General features: G+C 35.4%; 1 protein-coding gene across 2 annotated transcripts in view; it reads right to left on the minus strand.

The window, feature by feature from the left end:
* Window positions 1-2,402: 2,402 nt before the first annotated feature.
* The window catches only part of LOC121378849 (golgin subfamily A member 6-like protein 6), a 57,077-nt gene continuing 42,116 nt past the window's right edge, over window positions 2,403-17,363 (minus strand). The window contains exons 14-15 of one of the 2 annotated variants that reach the window (XR_005958768.1): window positions 8,133-9,528; window positions 2,403-8,019 (exon numbers count right to left, since the gene is read on the minus strand). Coding sequence is in view for 1 of the 2 variants with exons in the window: in XM_041507190.1 (XP_041363124.1) it covers window positions 9,370-9,528 (159 nt within the window). In the remaining variant the exon portion in view is untranslated. Of the gene's footprint in view, window positions 9,529-17,363 lie in introns of both variants that reach the window. The other variant, XM_041507190.1, reaches the window with a different exon arrangement.

Here is a 17,363-nt window from a genome sequence, read left to right on the forward strand (position 1 = left end):
ATGTTTCGTCTATAAGGACAGCCTCTTCCAAGAACAATATACATCCTTCCTATGTTCTACACAATGACTGTTTTGACAAATCTAAACCTGCTTTGGAATTATAAGATAAGAGCTCATTTGATATTTAGACAATTGTGTTAGCGTGCACTAATGAATGCCTATTAGAACAATGCCATAGCAATTGTTCGCGAAACTTTAGCATATTCTACCCCACCAATAAAAAATATGCTGACGGTAAAGGAAAAAAGAAGAAGGGTAAAGCATCAGAATACGTTTAGTCAGTAATTAGTCAAATCAATAAATAGCCTCAAAATGTACGACATATAATGCTATGAAAGCTTTCGGGAGTCCTTAACATATCATAACCCTGGTGAAACATCTTTTGTGCCAGAATATGTCCTTTGAAATTTGTATATAATGAACATGCCCTAAATACATAAAATAGTTTTATATGCAGACACCTTAAGCTGGAGCAGAAGGAATACTGCTCGACGTAAACAGAACATTCAATTTGACTGATAGAAAATTGAAGTCATCCCATTTGTCACATACAGTTAGTTTGGAGGCCGTCGTAATGTGTTATTTCCAAATTTGACATGTTAAGGAAGAACATTTCACATCTGTCTCAATACACTTTAAGCTCGATTTATTTAAGTTTTTACAAAATTGTTTAATACCAGTCGTGTTTTCAAGGGCCACTTGCTGTACTCGTTGGTATCGCAACAGGGGTCGAGAAGGGACAGCTGAACCCACGACAATCGCCCCGAAAATGAGATGTCATATACAGATTGCCATCGATAGCATTTCACCCAAAATACAGAGCAGGGTTTAAGGTGGACCGAAACAATCGTTAGTAATTTGGCGGACTTGGTCTTTAAATCTGTAGCCAAATTAAAATTGCAGTTAGCCAAACAGCCAAAATGGTAATAGATCTTCAAAAGGCAGGAGATAATGAAATGGATTTTTGTCAAATTAGGTGAATTAGTAATAAAATATATCAGTATTCGCCAAATTAAGTTTAATTTGCGGTTGGCAATTTGGCAAACAATAGTTTAAAGCCCGACCGAGTACGATTTTATCCAAGCAGATATATATGTCTAAAACAAGTCCGTAGGGGGGGGGGGGGGGGGGGGAACTTGTGCTTTCATTTGGGGGAAATGCAATTTACTAGTAACTAAGGGAGTGCATTACATAAGACATATAGAAAAGAAATAGGGAATCCGCATGGGCACCAACTGTACTCCACTACTAGCCAATTTGTTTCTTTATGCATATGAATTGACTAATCTGGCTGAATCAAAAGAAAGGCATCTGGCTAAATCTTTTAACTTTCCTCTCCGCTATATTGATGATCTTATATCATTCAATATTACCAGGATTACAGATTACCGTCTACTGATTTACTCACAAGAGTTAGAAATAAAAGAAACATCTGAAGGTATTAAATCCGTATTCTACCTCGATCTATGCATAGAGATTCAAAGCAACAAAGGTTTCCAAACTAAGCTGTATGACAAAAGGGACGACTTCAATTTTCCTTTTATGTATAGCTTCAACTTTTGAAATATCACAACTTCTAAGATAACTTAGGCTTAGGGCATGCTCACTGAATGCAGATTTCAAACAATGCCATATCATTCTGGCACAGACGTTGTTCCATCAGGGTTACGATGTCCACGAACTCCTGAGGGCATTCAAAATGTTTTATGGTAGACATTTGGAGGCAATATCTACAAAATACGTTGCATCACTCTCCAAAATGAACTTATGCATCCTTTTTTTGTTTTTATCTCTTTGGTGAAACTCCTGCACTCTTATTATTTTTTAATTATTTTAAATGAAGTGATAGGCTCGACAGCTGTGGTGGCGGTACTCATGATTGGTGCCACCGGTGGGGCAGAATATGCTCATTTTCCGCGATCACCGGATGTTACCACTGTTATGATAATGATTTGAGAGTGCAGGTCAACACAGTTATACTTATTCTAATGAGCTCTGCCCTGATCTAAGTCTTGATTTAGTACCCCTGCGCGTGCTGTAACCTCACCGTGGTGCAGGGGTGTAACATTCTTTGAGAATGGTAAATACAGCACAAATTGAAATTTTGAGTAAAAGTCAGTATCTATCTGTGATATTTGTATGTTTGCACAGTTCTGTACACTGTTTTTGTTTGAATCTTGAATTTTTATATTGATGTTGATCATCACCTTATTTGTTTGCATTTACCATAGTTTGACACCCAATAGCCGATGTATTTTTCGTGCTGGGGTGTCGTTAAACATTCATTCATTCATTCATTGATGATTTAGTAAACTACTCTAGGAATGGCAGTCATCTTTATGACAGTTAACGAGGGATGAACTCTCCAGGAGTGTCTGATTAAGTATAACACAACACGAGGCTGGTATCACGTAATTTTATTTCACACCTGAGTAAACCTCTCCCCAAACAAACCTCACAGTAGTGGCTTCCAACACTCACAAATATATTAAAACAAAACATTACAGACCCAAGCATTGATAGGTACTACACTGTGAACACAACAGTGCACAGTGTTAAAAACGAACCACTCTCTAGATGGGTAGTAAGGGGTCCTCATCTCTAAACATTATGAATACCCCTCCCCCAAATCAATACTCCAAGAATATTTCTAGGTCTGTGCTGCTGGTTCAAAGATGAATCATGTTTGAGGGTGTTTATGTATACTTTCAAAATATCAGAAAAAACCCCAATCTCATTAGATACACTTTGTCAAACAACAGTAAAAGAGAGAGAGAGAGAGAGAGAGAGAGAGAGAGAGAGAGAGAGAGAGAGAGAGAGAGAGAATTCTGGAAAAGAAAAAAAAACAATTATGGACACACGCTCTTATCTTTTAAAATCCTGGCTTTGGTTTCGAGTTAATTGAAAATAACAGATCAGAAACTACAAGTGCAGGAAAACAACACATGGCTGGTAACAGCAATCAACATGACAATGACGTCATGTTTGTGTTTCAACATGATTCACATGCACCATGGTTGGTAATTGCAATCAACATAACAATGATCTCACTGCTAACTGCAATTAACACAACAATAAGATCACTGGTAACTGCAATCAACACAACAATTACCTCACTGGTAAATGCAATCAACAACAATGACGTCACTGGTGACTGCAATCAACACAATGACATCACTGGTGAAAGCAATCAACACAATGATGTCACTGGTAACTGCAATCAACACGACAATGATGTCACTGGTGACTGCAATCAACACAATGACATCACTGGTGAAAGCAATCAACACAATGACATAACTAGTAACTGCAATCAACATGACAATGACATCATGATGGTGTTCCAACATGATTCACATATAAATTCTGTTACATATTTGAGAGAAAACTTTGGCAAGCATCAGAACTTAGTCCCTGGAAAAGACCATGAAGAGATTTTTAATAATAAAAAAACAGGGTAAAATAAAAAATATTCTAAATGTCAACAAAAATTATGAATATAATATAAATGTGTTAAAAACAAACAATGGCACATAAAATCACAGACACTGCTTTTATCATAAACAATGGTATAGATGAAATATGATAAATAAAAAAATATATATTAACAAAGGTACCAGTCTAAATAACATGTGTACCAGCCAGACTACTTGTACAACAATACGGAATGTGTCAGTGGGATACAAATACTCCCAAATGAGTGCACTGGGATCAACAATGGATATACACAATCCCAGTGCTAAACAAGCCAACATCTAGGCTTGGTGTACAGACAAAAATATTGGGTTTTTTAAATTTGTAGTGTATATTTTATTATTAATCTAGTTGTTTAAAAAAAGAAGAAAAAAGAAAGAAAAAAGGTACAGGTGAAACTATGACTTATAGATTGTGAGAAATGCAGACTTGATGACAAATTTGTTAGTGTTGCCATTATCCTCACCAGAAAATAACACACACAGAGAGAGAGAGAGAGAGAGAGAGAGAGAGAGAGAGAGAGAGAGAGAGAGAGAGAGAGAGAGAGAGAGAGAGAGAGAGAGAGAGAGAGACAGAGAGATGGATGGATGTACTGGTACATGTCAAGACAAAAACACACAAAAATAAATAAAAACAAATATATACAAAACACTAACAAACACAAACAAAACAAAATAGAAAACCATAAAGGAAGAAGTTGACTCCCTTGACGTGGTAGTAAACAGACTTGTATTACTCTGACAAGAACATGTTAAAACCACAGCAATAATATATATGATTGGTCAGAGCATTCTCCATTCTATCACAATATATATCTTACCGGTACTACTTGTCAGTTCTAACTCTCATCAATGTCATCTGCTGTCAAACAAACTGAATACTACACACTGTCTTGAAATGTCAGATTTTATAATTGTAAAACTTCTATACTGAAAATCAACATCAAATATGTGCATACATTTCATGATTGTATCCCTAATGGCTATAGCTGATTGGCTGTTCGAAAACATTTCTCTCCCAATGAGAATTCTTGTACTTAGTTTCCTCATGTTTAACAAAGCTACTTGTACATAGTTTGTACCAGGAACACTGACACACACAATGGCATCAATTACAACAAATTAATCAAATTCTGACAAAATGTGACACAGAATATGAAAATACTTTAATAGTGAAACCTAATTGAAAATTAACAATCAAAACAGCCAAGGTCTGTGACAATTTCTGTACCATCATTTTTGCTTCATACACAAATGTAACATATCTCATCATAATTTCACTTCATATCCATATTTAATAAATGGAATTTCTTTTGCATTAAAATATTTTTTTTAATTGCAGTTAGATACATTAGTAATACCGTACATGTATTATTCTTCCAATAAATAAATAAAATTGCAATTTTGAATTTTCCAGCATTCTGTAAACTAAAAAGTCATGCAGGAGGTTTATTGTTGTTGTAGGGAAATGCAATGTGACATTCAAATACTGACATCGTTAATAGAACAACTATTGTTCTATGCTTCAACTGGACAAAGACTACTTACCTTCAACTGTGTCAAAATAATTCTGAGATCCATATTGAGGAGACAAACTTCTTTACACATGGTATGGGCTTGTTTTTGTGTTGTTGTGTTTGTTTTAACAGGGGTTTTTTAAAAATAAATAGACAAAAAAAAAGATGAATGAAAAAAAGCACCATTTGTCAAATTGAACAAATTACCGTTGAATATGTTATATTTACTCTGTACAAAACCAAAACCAAGGTGTAGTAATTGTCGTTTATTATTAGTTTGAGTTTAATCCTGGAATGTGACACTTTCTGATTCAAACAAGAGAGTGTTTTTAAGATGTTCAAGTCAAGATTATGACACACTGGACATAAACGCTAATTTTAAACTAGTTGTCTTTTTTATAATACACCCAAGATCTGTGCATGGATTGAGTGTAAAATGGTTGAAAGATTACATGAAACATTTAAAAATCTATTCAGTTTTCAGGAGAAGATATCAGGTATTCAACATGATCAGAGGCCAAGTTGTCTATTGCAGGTTGAAATTTGTCAAACAAGCCTAAGGACTGACAGTCCTCCTACTAGATAGGTAGGAGATTGGCAGTCCTACTAGGTAGCTAAGCGAGAGTGACAGTCCTCTGAGAAAGGTAGCTACATAGGAGTGGCAGTATTCCTATAAGAAAAGTAGGAGTGACAGTCCCACAAAGTATGCAGGAGTACCAGTCCTATAGGAGTTGGTCCTAAAAGGTATGTAGGAGTGGCAGTCCTCCTATAGGCAAAATGTTTGAGTGGTTCATGGAAGCAGTAACGATCATGTAAACGTCATTTTGACTCTTGTCTTGTGTACAGATATGATTGTCGTTTAGATTTACTACCCAAGACAAAGCAGTTGTTACAAAATGTGGAATGCAACTGAATGACTTAGGATTCAGCATGAGACATAATAATTTACAAAAATCTATTTACGGTAGCTATGTACCCTGGTTCCTGACAGAGCAACAGCAGTCACATTTGATTTTGATTTCTCATGTAAAATAATAACATTTTTTAATATTTTTTTCATACAATTCTATTCAACAGTCCCAAATCAAAAACTTATCTTCCTATATTGACCATGATAACTATTTTTGAATTTGAAAGAACCACATTTTTAGTACATGTAATACCACTGAACCCTGTTATTCAGGAACCTTGTTATTGCAAAATATTCTTTACTGAATTCAGACAAAACCATTCCAGTCCAGTATGTACTTATAAATCACAGACAATACAGGTTTGATGCCAGCTGTTTTCGAAAAATGAGCATATTCTGCTTCAATGGATGAACTTGTACATGAGCCCATTCAAGGCAACAGAAGCAGAATTTACCTCACTGTGGACAACACGAAATGACAAACCAGATGTAAGGAGGAAAAGGAAGGAAAACTCTATTAACGTGCCCATATCCACTGAAGGTTCAGGCACGTCCATCCTGGACACAAGTTCTGGTTTGTAATACTAGATGTAACATGTTATTTATAACCAAATCTACAAATCCTTACTGTAGTCAGCCTGGCCTGAGATGACAAACTAGATGTAAGGAGGAAAAGGAAGGAAAACTCTATTAACGTGCCCATATCCACTGAAGGTTCAGGCACGTCCATCCTGGACACAAGTTCTGGTTTGTGCCAGATTTCCTGTCTAGGACAGAATACTAGATGTACACTGATGTGTTATTTATAACCAAATCTACAAATCCTTACTGTAGTCAGCCTGGCCTGAGATGACAAACTAGATGCATACTGACAATGTACAAACATGTTATTAGACATGATATGCTGGAGTAGACAGGATACTGACTGACACAAAGGTAAATAAGTTGAGGCTGATTAATTGATTTCAAACCAAACTAGGATGTTTGAAAAACATGTTACCACATAATCTTATAGATGAAAATATGATATTTACACATGATAACGTATGAACAGATTAATATATAAACACATATTGATGTATAAATGATATTAGTGTAAAATGAAAAAAATTATGTGAACATTTAACCTCATTAATACTGAAATTTTGAAAACACCAGTCATGGATAACAGAAACTTGTAAAACAATCTCACGTGCTAATTTGAATGTGATATAACTTTTAAGAATTCAGAAACAATCCAAATCTACTGAAAATATTCCATCATTTCCAAAAACATAAATACATATAGTATTTAAATAATAATCAACTACATAAACAGTTCAATTTTAGGGCAAGGTAGGGAAATGTTGAGTTTAGGCAAGTGGGAAACACATTTCATACTATACTAATAAAAACATTTGTAGTCTGAAAAAAACAATCAAATTGTTAAGATGATCCTCACAACATGTTTAACTGTTTGGCAGTAAGCGGATGATACTGAGTTAGTAGGTCTCATTATACCATTGAAAACATTGTGCCATTTCCCAAACATGTTAAATGCAAATGCTAATAGTCAATAATGTTTATAAAAGATCTTGCTTTCAGTGTGTATATAAACTGTAGCACTTATATATCTGAATTAATCAGAAAATATTTTTATTTCACACAACAATCTGAGATAACATTTATTCTTTTGGCCTTCTTAAAACAACTAATAAATATTAAATATTTCTTGAATAAAGATTTTGATGCATTATCATGCATATATCACAAAATTATTATTCACAGCCTTCTGGTGTTGCTCGTAGCAACAATAAAAAATATAAAATCATTGTTGTTTTAGATGCATAAGATTAATGTACAAAAATACTTTTATAAAAGAGTATCTATCATGTGCATCTTGAACATTTTGAACTTTTAAAAAATTGAGTGCATAAGAAATTTTTAAAAATGTAATTAACAATTATATATAAATCTTTTCTTTTAGAAAATAAATCAACTGGAAACCATCATTATCATTAATTATAAAATAAAATATTCAGTTATCAGATTATTTTCTTGTTATAATAAGCTTGAATATTTAACATTATTTTACTTCACGAGTTATCCAGAGATCAATGTTCTATTCACTTTATACAATCTGTCCCGGGACAAGCCCCTGGCTATCCAGAGACAGGCCCCGGGACGGACATGCTCGAAACTCTAGTGGTATATGAGCATGTACAAATTATTCGCACTCGCACTTTATACAACAGAAGCACCTTATCCAACAACTGAAAACTGTTAACCGAAGTATTAAATGAATGTACTTCCACTTACAGACAGGTTTAGGCTTTAAACTAAAAAAATCATTCTGTCACAATCTGGCGAAGCTTGTATGAAAAAAGTGAAACTAAATTCACTTGTCTTAAAAACTCAATTTAAGGGCTGTCCAAACATGATCACATGGATAGGAGGGGACAGGCGTTAGAGGCACTATAATTATTGTATATGACTTGTGGGTTTGCCATGTATCTTGCCCATTGTATATATGGTTTACATATAGAGGATAATATATGAGTTTCCAATTATTATCATATTTATGTCCTGAGTGAAATATTTTCCACCTGTTACAAAATTTAGTGAGTGACAAATTAAAATTATTTCATGACACATAAATTTGATACTTGTTAGTGAGTTTGTTATTCTATTTATTACCTCAACTCTTTTTGTTCTCCAAAAGCATTTAAATTTATTTTTTATTATCCATACATGCACTTAGAAATCATGTAAACCACTTTACACACAATAATTGGTATAATTTTGCATTTTAATCAGGTTCAAAAATAATTATCAAAAACCAAATTTCTATTTATTGTTTAAAAATCTGTAATGAATTGTATTATAACATTTTATTACACAATTTATTACATAATTTAACAATGAAAACAGAGGCATAAATGAAAAGTCATTTGTGTTTCATATTTAGTACCAACAAGGTCATTAGTTTGCCAAACTATACAATAATAGTGTATGTTACATGACAATTTATTAGTGAGAAATTATGACTTTTATTTTATTGGTTATGAGTGTCCACTAGGCCAGGGTTAATTAAAAAAATTATTTTGTAGGTGGTGTGTATATTAAAACATTACTCTCCCCAAATTCCCCTTGTGATCAATTCTAGAAAAGCCCTCATAAGAAAAGATCTATTAAAATATTACTTGTTGAATTAGCTTTCTGGTGAATGTTATCTGTAACAGATACACCATCTTCAACTTCACTTCACATCAGCTGATTTTGTGAACGACACTTTAAACCATAGATATTGATCAATATATTTCAGGAGAATATGACCTACACAATATAGTATATAATAAGTTTGAGTAATTTGGAATAACCTGTGTGCCCTTTAAAAAAAAGTTAAACTTCCTCCTAAGACAAATCCTGCTTCCACCTCTGTACAAAAGAATCAGTTCAGTGGACCAGACAGAAAAAGCCTGCCGATGTTTCAGTAGGTGATTTCCGCAGTGCTGGTATCTGACTTGACGCCGATGCGATGCAGACGTTCATGTTCACGTTGATGTTCTTCCAACAGGTACTGATCTTCCTGGAGTTGGCGCCGGTGGTTCTGGAGTCGAATGTAGCTCTCCTCACGCTGGGCATGGACCTGAACAAATAAAAGATGAACAAAAAATGCGGGTATTAAAAATGATGGACATACAAATAAATCAATGGTGTAACAACTGCTATGGAGTGATATCCTGTTTGGAGGAAGATGCATATAAAAGATTTCAAGCTGTAAATCAGAACAAGTAGTCTAGGGGCCTAATTCACAAAGGTCTCTTAGGCTCTGTTAGACAACAAAGTATCCTCTTTGCAAGTCTTTTAGCATTGTACTGTGAAATCACAAAGTTGCAAGACTTTAGTGAATTAGGCCCCAGGTTCCATTTTCAGTCCAGTTTATCAGATTTTACTTGGATTTCCAAAAAAATTACATGACCAGGCTTCACTAAACATTTGTCATTCTAGTTCATTTTACCAGAATGTGTTTAGATTTCCAAAACTTCGCATCACAGGGCTTCACTCGATTTTTGTCACAGATTTCTCACAAAATGTAAGGACTAATTAATAAAAAATCTGATACAAAGAAATAATTCAATTATTTCGATATGGCAATTACATTTTTAACAGACGTTGCTTGAACAAAAGATGTCAATGTTGTTTTTGTTGTTGCCATGGGTCTACTGCAGCTTTTTCTTTATTCATATTTAGTTTAAATAAAATTTCATTTAATAGGTGGTGGGTACACAAAAACATAAGTCTTCTACTCCCTCTGGAATAGCCCAAAGCTTCATCAGCTAAATGCCCAGGAGAGTGTGCTTGAACCTTAGTTGGAAGAGGCACTCCAGTCCACACTATGATCAGTAAAAGGTGAAGGCAGTACACCACAGTGTATGGTGAAAATTGAACACACAGGCGCCACTGCTGCTTGGAACCACAGATCGAGGATTGTGTTGCCGGTTCCACTGTTTGATTCTTTAAACAAAAGGTCACCTACAACAAGGCACTTGACAAGCAAAGTGTTATTGCAATACGAAACCTGCAAACAAGGTGGGGTCACTGGCTTTGAACACCACCCACAGGCTGATCGCAGTGGGCTACACCTTGACACGAGTATACAGCAGAAAGGTTACAACCTCAAAGACAGATTTACACACAGAGGGAGATAGATCATGCACGAAATACATCTGTATGTGAACTACTCACCAATGTAGTTTATGTGTGAACGATACAATAATGTAGTGTGTGTGAACTAAAAATAATACAGCACAGGTGAAGATATTTTACTTAAGAATTTGTCCAAATTCTTTGTTATATTCGTCAGCTGATATACTCTGTTTCACAATTTTATTTTTAAAACTATTATTATTAAAAGTTTGTTTGTTTTGTTTAACAATACCACTGGAGCACATGGATTAATTAATCATCAGCTATTGGATGTCAAACATTTGGTAATTCTGACACGTAGTCATCAGAGGAAACCTGCTACATAATTTCCTAATGCAGGAAGGGATCTTTTATATGCACTTTCCCAAATACAGGAAAACACATACTATTGCCTTTTGTCCATTTGTGGTGCACTGGTTGGCACGAGAAAACCTCCAATCGGTTGAATGGATCCACCAAGATGGTTTGATCGTATGATGCAAGCACGTCAAGTGAGCACTCAACCGACTGAGCTAAATCCTCCCCCACCCTATTATTATTACCATGGTGGGATCTAGTTCAGTTGGTAGAGTGTTTGCCTGAGGTGCATGGGTTGTAGGATCAAACCTCCTTGGTGAATACATTCTCCACCCCACAAATGGTAAATCAAAGGCTATGGTATGTGCATATAAAAAACCTTGCTGCTAATGGAAAAATATAGAAAGTTTCCTCCAGAATTATCGTACATTATCTACATGACAGAATTATCAAATGTTTGACATCCATATAAATCAAGACGGTAAGACCTAGCCCAGTTGGTAGAGTGCCCGCCTGAAGTGCTTGGGTCAAAGGATCAAATCTCCTTGGTGGACTCATTGGGTTCCCCCCAATCCCAATCAGAACCCTTCCACTGGTATATCAAAGGCTGTGGTATGTGGTGTGTTGCTTGGGTTCTTTTAAAAACCACGTGTCAGACTTGTCAAATGTTTTACATCCAAAAATAGCTGATGGATTACTAAATCAATGTACTCTAGTGGAGTCATTAAACAAAACAAACAATGCCATAATCAATTAGATTTTGGAATACAGAACACTGTTATCAGCAGAGACAGAGAGTAATTGGGATACGTGTGGTAACTAACTGCCACTCACCTCAATCCTCCAACCACTACCATATCAACTGACTCTTGTTACCCACTCACTGATATGGCTAACCTCAAATCACTGGAGCCAGCAACATCAACAATCTTAACTCATGTTAGGCCATAACCAAAATATTTGAGAAATATCTCAAAGCAGACGCCAAAATAATAAAACAAACCAGTAGACATCTGAGCACATGAATGCTGAGGGTTTTATTTCAGTATGCACCTAAGGTTTGGGTTAAGAATGACTGATAACTTTGATCAGCAAGACACAAAGACAGTTTTCTTTATTTTATGTTTTATTTATGCTTTTATATGAACCTATCCAAATAAATAACAGTAAACAACAATCAATCTGTAAATATTTGTGTTACTTTAGTAACATGAAGGGTTCTGAAACAAGAAACAAAGTCCACACAAATCAGCAGAGATAGTACACAGTAGATTGTGAAATGGGTGGCTAGGAATGATGAATATTGAAGATAACGGTTTGTTTTGTTTAATGACACCACTAGAGCTTTACCACTGGGCTTCATCCCATCCTCCATCTCCATCTACGCTGGGTGGTCCACTCAAAACATGTTTTTTAAGTGGCTGAGATATTTTTAACTTCCATGGACATTTTCCCATCCATTTAGTATCAGTCATAGTAACTCTTCAAGGACCACAACAGCAAAAATAAGATAACTCCACAATAGCCAAGATAACTCAAAGCAACTGCAAACTAACCATTCCCAAAGCCAGTCTAGTCAAATTATTCTGTATACTAGTAACATGTTTAGTTATTTTGTTTGATGTTTTTTTAACAGCTGCTTTGTGCATGTTAATTGGTGCCACTCAATATCCTATTAATACTCTTTGACTGCACGAAGATAAGACCTAGATACTAGTAATTACTGATAACGTTATTTGACTTTAGGAAGACAAAAACAAATAACTACAATATCTTTGTTATATTTCAACAGACATGTTTGCAGAAAACTCACTAGGATCAGGAAGTGCTCAACAAATGATCAACTTGCTCCTAAGGTAGCCACCTCTATGAAGGAGCCATCTGATTTAAGAGAACATAACGAGCTACTCTCGACTCACTAATTCCAAAACCTTATGTAGCTCTCTCTTTAACTTTTAGGCGGACCATTCAAAATGCACCCAATTTCCCTCACAAAAATGCGCACCATTTCTCTTTGGACTCATCCTTCTGGACTCAAAATTCCATAGCACCAAACCACCCTCCGCCTGTTACCAATCCCGGTTGGATTGCCGGTGCTCCCTTCCACCTGCCAGTGCAGGCGGTTCTTTCTTCACCCACCCCACCCTTTCCTGTCCTGGAGGGAGGAGCCGGTTGAGGCCGACACCTGTACCCAGGACAGGCATGCGCTACAACAGCTTGCTCTGAATGTGCACGTTAAACTCTTTGACCTGACCTGACCTGACCTGACCTAAGAGAACATTTTGCTATTCTTCCAGATTAAGTGCTTTAGGTGCAAATGGACCTGTATTAATTAACTGCCTGAGTTAGGAATTCCCCTTTTCAGATACTTTGGCAGCTCTATACAACCAGTCTTTAGCCTAGACATCATTCTACTCATCAGAGTTAAAGCACAGTGTCACTGATCTAAATAATCAGATTGCAGACAGTTTTTGTTTGTATCACTTATCTAAATAATAATCAATATGTAGACACTTGTATTTGTGTCACTAATAAAATTCCTTCAGTTGTGGTTGAATTAAGTTACGGTTTGTTTCGTTTAACAATACCACTAGGGCACAATGATTTATTAATCATCAGCTATTGGATGTCAAACATGTGGTAATTCTAACATAGTCTTAGAGTGGAAACCTGCTACATTATTCCGTGGCAAGGAATCTTTTATAAGTACCATCTCACAGACAGGATAGCACATACCACAGCTTTGATATACCAGTCATAGTACACTGGCTGGAATGAGAAATAGCTCAATGGGCTAACAGACAGGGATCTATCCTAGATCAACTGCGAATCTGGTCAGCTGTTTACCACTGGGCTATGTCCCGTCTCAGTTGTCGTTGTGTCACTAATCTAAATTATTGTAAATTTGCAAAGCTGTTTGTTTCATAAATAAAAAACAAAAAACAAAACCATACAGTTGTGTTTCTGTCAGTAATTTAAATATTAATCAATTTACATCTATTTTACTAATCTAAATAATAATTAATTGACATGGTTTCCATTTGTGTTCCCACTCTCAATAACAGTCTGTGTCATTAATGTAATTAATAATAATAGTTCACAGACTTGTGCCACTAGTCTATTTTTTCTTGTCTGTCACTAATCTAAACAATAATCAATTTGCTCTGGTCTGATGCTCATAAGACATCTTGGCATATTTATGTTGGTGCTTCGAGTAACACATTGGTATGTTTCCAAGTTGAGCGATACCCTTGACAGAGAAACAATCAACTTATAAATAATGTGCATTGTTCCTGAGAAGGGTATTAAACTAACGAGGCGTGAAACAATGAGATTCTGACAGTGGTGTTATCACACGATCACTGCGAGCCAGCGGGTATCGGGAAGCTATAGCAGCAAATGTGATCACCGGTTCACATAACATGGATGCCCAATTACTGCACATGTTGACTGGTAATTAGAAGCTGAATCTTAATCATGGATCATTAAGATTGATGACAGGACATTATGGAACCATCTCTTCGGTTTCATATAAAACTAATATCAGACACCTTACAGTTCTTACTGTCATTTTGCTATGTTTTATACGAGGGATTTATCTATGTTTTATACGAGGGACTTATCTATGTTTTATACGAGGGATTTATCTATGTTTTATACAAGGGATTTATCTATGTTTTATAAGAGAGATTTTTCCAGGATATTTTTGCCAGGGTTCCATACAAGGGACTTATCTATGTTTTATAGGAGGGATTTATCTATTTTTTATACAAGGGATTTATCTATGTTTTATACAAGGGACTTATCTATGTTTTATACAAGGGATTTATCTATGTTTTATACGAGGGATTTATCTATGTTTTATACAAGGGATTTATCTATGTTTTATAAGAGAGATTTTTCCAGGATATTTTTGCCAGGGTTCCATGTCCAATGGGATTGGGAAAATCAGTGCAAGTAAATCATACTTGTGATATGTTTCAGGCCACTGAACGATGCAGTACACCTCTGTTAAATTAATTTATTAGTCCAGACCTAATTAAATATATATATATTCGGAACTGTTTAGTACAGAAATTGGGAATTTTCAGTGCCACTTACTTTTGGGAAGGGGCCTATCTTTGGACCCACAGAATGCCTGGATAAATCACTGCAGATGTATGGTACAATTTTGCTTTTATTTTTTAAAACTTTAACAGAATATTTTCTGTGCAACAAAAATAAAAATAAACCGACAAGTCAATGCTATTGTCTGTCCAATATGGAAAAGACAATGAGAGTCCATATAACTGTTTTTGAACTGAATGACGTCATTATTCAAATTACATCACTTCATATTTCTAACATAAAAAATAACATACATCCATGATGTCTCTATTATGAAAATCTTTGAAAATTTTAATTTTGTAAAATGTAATAATAAAAAAGGTATCATTTACTAAACTGGATGTGGTATATGCTGTTCTATTGGAACGTACCTATAAAAGATTCCCTGCTGTTTTGGCGACAGTAAATGTCTTATTTCTCTCTCTTGGACCAACTAAGTGTTGAAATAATCATACATTAAATACCAAAATGTCCTGATATGTCATTAAACAAGTCAAGTTTTGACAACCAGAATCGACTACGTCCAAAGTCACGGTTTAAAAAAAAAAACCCACCATGTTTTAATCTTTCATATAAGAAAGCAATTTTATATATAAAAAATTGTTTATATTATATAGCCTGTCATCAATATATTATTTGTCTCCACCTCCCCCCAAAAAAAAACACAACAACAACAACAAACAGAATGAAATATCTTGCCTACCATAAACATGTTACCTGACATGACAGTTGCTCTCATAGAGGTTCATATCTCAATGCACGTTAAAAATTAAAAATAAAAATTCAATAAGGAAAATTTAATTAATTCCCCCCCCCCCCCCCCCATGTATTGTAATGAACATGCACATGTGCCAGTATAAAGTAAGTTTCATTGATATAAAATTCATAGTTTGTGAGAAAGGGAGCTAAATGCGAAACTTTAAAGTGGCTATGTCTGGAATATTTTTATTATTTAAGCATTTAGAACAGAAAATCCCATTACGTTTGGTGCATATAAGACGCCGCACTCCGAATTGGTTTCACTACACTGGCTTTTCCAAGTTAAAAATAAACCCACTATTTCAAAAATAGGACACTTTTGCCGGGCTCCCTCTGGGCTAAAAATAGTACGGTTCGGCTATTGTTGCATTACAAAAACCGAGCGGATTCTAGCAGCCAATTCCTAGCAATTCCTAGCAGCCAATTCCGCTAGCAGCCAATTTCAGCAGACCCTCATGGCGACGATCTAAACACCGGACTCATACGCCTTTCGATTGTTACCTGTATTTCACACACTTTTATACACACTGTTATGCTAATTTTTAATTATTCACTACAACTTAAGAATTTTAGGTTTTAAAGAGTATCTTTATATAATAACAACACAAAAATAAAATAACAACCAAGATTCATTTTCACAGTCTTATTGTTACTAATATCCGTATAAATACAACTTAACCGTTTTATTAAGCACTTTTATAATATCTGAAGTAACACTTTAAAAATCCGTCTGTACTACGGTAATATAGGATGTCCAACTAGTATCGTATAGCCCACACCACAACACACATTATAAAAGGCGTAATGGTCCGGTGTTTAGAACGTCGCCATGCGTGTCTGCTGAAATTGGCTGCTAGCGTAATTGGCTGCTAGGAAGTGGCTGCTAGAATGCGCTCGGTATTACAAAATGGCGAGAATTGTTCTAACTGGCTAGTAAGCATTTGACAATATGCGTTAATGACGACAACTTGCGAGTGAATTAAAAGTGCAGTTATGCTTGTATTTGAACTTAGAACTTGACTGTATACGATTGAAACCAGACATTGCAGCTTTAACACTGAGCTTGTAAAACCAGTAAATGCTAATGTGAGACACAAATGACAACAAAAACAAAAAGAGAAGAAAAAAACACAAACAATTTTTATTTTTGCAAACAGACACAAACTGTCAACATATTCCTTTCGTTTCCATTCCTATTGACACACATGACATGGGTGAACGCTAACACTTGAATACGGCTTGTTTATATACTCATCTTAAAAGACTGTCTAATAAAAAACATCATCGTATACACTTTGTGTTACCTGAACCAGAAATTATTGGTAATTATTCCATTAGCCAAGGTAAATAATTGTGCTGCTACAAGGAAAAGTTGTATGCACACACAGAGAAATGTGAAAGCCGGTGTAATGTGGTGCATTCTCAGAAGTTCTCTCAAACGCTTCAGGTAAGATAGATGTATGCGGAAGAAAACGCCAAGTTGAGTGTAAAAATCACACAATATTGGCTTGCCAGTCAGTCGAAACCCCCTGCTGTTCTTTTCACTGCCGACGAGGTGGATCAGGGGGTTTGTGTTTGTGTCGTTGCAGCGTACAGGATGGGTTGAGGACA

The sequence above is a fragment of the Gigantopelta aegis genome, chromosome 8 (assembly GCF_016097555.1).
Source record: "Gigantopelta aegis isolate Gae_Host chromosome 8, Gae_host_genome, whole genome shotgun sequence".
Classification (NCBI taxonomy): Eukaryota; Metazoa; Mollusca; class Gastropoda; order Neomphalida; family Peltospiridae; genus Gigantopelta; species Gigantopelta aegis.